At 38.7% G+C, this 5,269-nt stretch overlaps 1 protein-coding gene across 4 annotated transcripts in view; it reads right to left on the bottom strand.

The window, feature by feature from the left end:
- LOC111332867 (putative ATP-dependent RNA helicase TDRD12) overlaps window positions 1–4,748 on the bottom strand; it is a 67,528-nt gene extending 62,780 nt beyond the window's left edge. For 3 of the 4 annotated variants that reach the window (XR_002695086.2, XR_002695087.2, XM_022938333.2), the window contains exons 1-4: window positions 4,593–4,747; window positions 3,377–3,445; window positions 2,464–2,601; window positions 674–762 (exon numbers count right to left, since the gene is read on the bottom strand). Coding sequence is in view for 2 of the 4 variants with exons in the window: in XM_022938333.2 (XP_022794068.1) it covers window positions 674–762; window positions 2,464–2,601; window positions 3,377–3,409 (260 nt within the window). In the remaining 2 variants the exon portion in view is untranslated. Of the gene's footprint in view, window positions 1–673; window positions 763–2,463; window positions 2,602–3,376; window positions 3,446–4,592 lie in introns of all 4 variants that reach the window. The other variant, XM_088754431.1, reaches the window with a different exon arrangement.
- Window positions 4,749–5,269: the final 521 nt, after the last annotated feature.

Here is a 5,269-nt window from a genome sequence, read left to right as displayed (position 1 = left end):
GTATATTTCACCACGCACAAAACGGCTCCTTTAGGAGCCACCAAATCTTGAAAGTCAATTGTCAACGTATTAAACATGTTGGATGTTGTATCAAGCGAGGCACGATTCTACGAGTGAAATATCGGATCACTCAACGTTTCTGGTAAACCAGACCAAAAACTCTTGATCTAAAACGACCACGATACCTCGTTTTGCCACTCTGCGACAAACGCAAATTAAAAAATTAATAATTTAAACCCATATGCTTTTGTAACGGCAAACTTAGAATCCCTAACATTGTGTGATCGTTTCACGGACAAGCTACCGACAAGGTACCGACAGGTTACCGACACATTACCAACAGTCGGCCGACTGTCGGCCGACTGGCGGCCGACAGGTAGCCTATATTTCAGGCAAAACCTGTCGGCCGACAGACGACCAACTGTCGGCCGACAGACGACCAACTGTCGGCCGACAGACGACCAACTGTCGGCCGACAGTCGGCCGACAGTCGGCCGACAGTTGGTCGTCTGTCGGCCGACTGTCGGCCGACAGGTTTTTTGGGGAGCTCTTCTTCACAATTACCGCTTTGGCAAATAACCCAAACCTCGGCATTGATAATTCTCACTACCACGCCTAATCTCATCCAATAATCATTATAATTTATAATGCACATGCAAGATTTACAATTTACCTTGCTTGTGGTCCATTTAATGTCTGTAATACTGTTTGAATTCTTGCCCTGTACCAGCAGTTATCTGAGGTCCGCTTCACCACACAAATCTGCAATGTGACATGAATTACAAGATAGGGTGGTAAGAAACTCTTCTTTCAATCACAATTTACATGTAAGAAAGATAATAGTAGGCAATTGCTGCATTCTGTATATCAACAATAGGTTCAAAAGTCATTTAACGCAAGACTATTGCATGAATGGAATTCTGGTATTTGTGGGCACAACAGATGGTAGATGTATTGAAATTCTTGCACTTGCATAAGCTCAAGGTAAGAACATTAATTTTCGAATCCTTTCAAGACATCTCAAGTCACTATACATATATGGTCACATAATGACCATAATCCCAGCAAAATTATTCTATTCTTGAGTACCATTAAACGTCAAACAAAGGGGTTCACTGAATTTGTTTGGTGGTTCTTGAATGTTGTCTTTAAATTGAGCACTTACAGGCATCTCAACAGATTAAACCCAATTTTTTCCCCACAAACTTCAAGACCCAAGATGTTTTATTCATCAATAAGGAAACTTTATAATTCATTCTATAAACAATTAATGCATTAGTAATTAACCAATGCAAAAAAAGAGGAAAATTTTTTCTTATTATATTTTTTTTTTTTTTTTTTTTTTTTTTTTAAATTTTATTGGCATTCTACTGAGTTACAAAAGTAATAAACGAGAAGTTACACGTACAAAAAAATTGCCAAAAGGGAGTAACGAACGGGACGTGAGTACCCATGCAAGGAAACTCCCTACTATCTCATAACTTGCACAAAAGCTATCTACGAATAATAACAATCAACAAATATATATGAAATACATATATTGTGGGAGGAAAAAGACAAGTAAACTACAAGTTCATCCCTACAAGCCTGTTTCGTGGTTGCCCACTCATCAGGGCAACCGTCTCATTAAATCCCCTGATGAGTGGGCGACCACGAAACAGGCTTGTAGGGATGAACTTGTAGTTTACTTGTCTTTTTCATCCCACAATATATACTTCGCTCTACTTCTATGTATTGAGCACTGTTCTACGAAAATCAAGTCACACTTTATATGAAATACATATATATGAACTGCGGTTATGAAACGTATATGTGCACGATCCTTTGCAGTAAAGCACTATTTTAAGCAATAGTGAAAATCAGACCTGAAAAAAATTCAGGCCTGTACGGGATTCGAACCACTGACCTCTGCGATACTAGTGCAGCGCTCTACCAATTGAGCTAACAAGCCAACTGGGAGCAGGCCATCAAATTAATTTGACATAAACCCATAGATGATAAATCAAACAACAAATATATATGAAATACATATATATGAACTGCGGTTATGAAACGTATATGTGCACGATCCTTCGCAGTAAAGCACTATTTTAAGCAATAGTGAAAATCAGACCTGAAAAAAATTCAGGCCTGTACAGGATTCGAACCACTGACCTCTGCAATACTAGTGCAGCGCTCTACCAATTGAGCTTATCAATCTACCAATTGAGCCTATCAATCTACCAATTGAGCTTATCATCTACGGGTTTATGTCGAATTAATTTGATGGTCTGCTCCCAGTTGGCTTGTTAGCTCAATTGGTAGAGCGCTGCACTAGTATCGCAGAGGTCAGTGGTTCGAATCCCGTACAGGCCTGAATTTTTTTCAGGTCTGATTTTCACTATTGCTTAAAATAGTGCTTTACTGCGAAGGATCGTGCACATATACGAATAATAACAATTATATCAATTTCTACACACTAACCTGACCCTTCTCCACATGATTAACAGATTGTGAGCTTGTATCCTTTCTAAAGTGATCATTCAGTTTTCCCATAAAGTCTTGACATTCGTTGCCAGGACTAGCAATAGGGTGAGCCCAGAAATTCCCAGCATTGATTACCTGCATGACAAAAAATCAAATTTCCATCATGCTCACAATTTTTGGCTCTGTACATCAGTCGGAAGAAGCACCCAACTACTCCCTCAAAGGAATGCGTAATGACCCAATCAAACCCTGAATTTTTTTAAGCCTGCTATTTTCAAAACCTCTTAAGCAACAAATTACCTGCCAGGATCCTTTCTTCACTAAAACTGCTTTTTTCTTTTATTCATATTTTTTGATACAAGTTTAATTTTAATTTCTTTCAACCTAGTATTCTTCAAAAAAAAAAAAAAAAAAAAAAAAAAAACCATAGCACTCATGGGATTTGTCAATCTTTCAAATATCATTTCAGTCATGGTTACTCTACAAGACACAGGCCTAGTAGGCTGGCCAAGTTTAGCTCAAAGCTGGTTTAAATGGGGGCCTGTATAAACAATCACCACAAGACCAGACCACAACACCAGGAGCTACATTTGTGCATTCCCTACTCTTTGCATAGAATGTGTGGGTTCATTAATGTCCCCTGCAAACCAGACCAGGGAAGATACAGGAGATAAGGCCAAACGTTTATCATCCTTATCTGAGAAGACTAGAATGTCTAACCATTTACGGATGTCATAGCAAAGGCAGTACATTCTCCTCAGTTATTTTAAGACTCTGAGTGAAGGTCCAGTCTGAGGCTTAAACCCTCGACCTTCCACATAGCAGTGTGGTGCTCTGAAACATGTTTAATCAGCTTACCTCTTAATGAGATATTCAGGTGTTTATATGACATTATACATGATATACAAACCTTAAATATTTCAATATCCAAGGTAGAGGCCATTTTTGGAGGTTCTGAAAACTATCCTGAGAATATGATCTTCAAAGAAAAAAAAAAGAAAAAATACTTCTAGTGATAACTCATTTCACTTGTTACCTTTAACAAACCCAATAAGCAAGTCAAAATAGTCTTGTGTGTACTTTTTCAGTGCTTTCATTGTGTCAAGTGTACCTCAGTACTTTATCACTGGAACAAACTGTTTTGTAAAGAACTACCTATGTAGCAATGGACCCCAAAGTGATAAGCACAACATACATTTAGCATATTCATTGAATACAGGAGATCCCAGAGTTATTCTTTACTTTCCAGAATATTTATGTCCAGCTAAATTTTGTTGGCTTGTGCCATTTTGAATCCAGACAAGAAACTTTCTCCTGTTATTTAGCATTACTCTCTTGATGATAAAAGCCCTAACCAAGGTAAAAAGAAATTTTATTCACTTCATAACAAGATCATTTTTCACAAAAGAGGTGTTTTAAAGGCTAATGAGCCTAACGACCCTTCACCACCGTTGTTCTCAGGAAGACAGACCTGCGACCGACTCTGAGATCCTTCTTGAAATGGAAAACCTAGGTTCTCAGGGGCTTCCTCTTAATTTCGGTTTTATTTTGTTAGCGCTTGCACAAAAAAAAATCATTATTTTCTCATAGCACTCGCCACAAAATCCACAACCACGGAAATGCATGTGCCAACTGTTCCACTACATTATCACACAAAAGTGAGTTGACAGTCCCTCAAACCTCTATCCTCGATACCCAATAACTTTGAGAATCAAGGCTCGAGTTCAGTTTCAAGACGTTCGAATCGAGTATCAAGACCCTTGAAACTCGGCTCAACTCGAAACGGGGAAACAAAGGAGTTTTCGTGCGATTAATTTTTTACTCGATTTGAGGTTCGTCACCTTTTAGTCTAGTACACGTAGCAAAACTAAAACCATGCAGATGTGAGTCCCAGAATTTCTGGTCGAATTGCAAATGATACACGGGGCTATGAATACATCTGTAGTGATTTAGGAGATCTCATCGATTTATATAGTACTTTACACACTGGTACAGCGCTACTGGAACAGTCTATCAGAAGTAAACGCACGCTTAAAGGAATAATTCATACAGTGATAATTTATCACTTTGTCTGCATGCTTATAAATTGCCTTTTTGCCCCATGCTCTTTCCCTTCATGAACATACCTGATCTAAATTTCGCTTCTTGAATAGGCGCACTCAAAGGAAACGCATAAATCTGGAAGTTATGCGCCAGAGAGTTGGCTCGAATCTCTAGAAATTAGTCACTTCCATCCGCCATATTTGTTTCAAGCATGCTTTGGTTTGGTGGAGATCTGGGAATAGTAACCTCGATATCATGAAAAGTTGACGCGTCTCCTGGGCTCCCACATTATGCGGTTACGGTTCGAACAAATTATAGCTTGCAAACGAGCGCACTTTGCCTTGGTATTTTGTATGGCTCGCTTGACAGACAGACAAACTAAACGCAACCCATAAACCGAGCCATCCTTCAAGTTAAAACCCTACCAAATGACGTGAGAAAGGTCTCCATAGAAACCACCTACTTTTTCACAATCCAAATTTGTCACCACGCAGATTTTGTTATCGACTTGGGAAACAAAGCGAAAGTAGGCTCCTTGGGGATACCTACAAATCCCTTCCTTGTGTGTTTCTTGTTTCATCATTGTTTGTTTTACTCTTTCAAAGCCTAATAATATGTTTGTAGTCAATAATTAAAAAGTTACTTATTCTGATTGCTATCAATTATTGCGAACAGCTGACTACATTAGCAATGGGCTGGTGTGTCCAGGGTTAAGGAAACAAAAAACTGGAAACACTTCAGGAAACTAGAGAATTCTGTT

The sequence above is a fragment of the Stylophora pistillata genome, chromosome 3 (genome assembly GCF_964205215.1).
Source record: "Stylophora pistillata chromosome 3, jaStyPist1.2, whole genome shotgun sequence".
Lineage (NCBI taxonomy): Eukaryota > Metazoa > Cnidaria > Anthozoa > Scleractinia > Pocilloporidae > Stylophora > Stylophora pistillata.
Note: the sequence above shows the minus strand (reverse complement) of the source record. Positions and strands in the feature narration are given on the sequence as shown.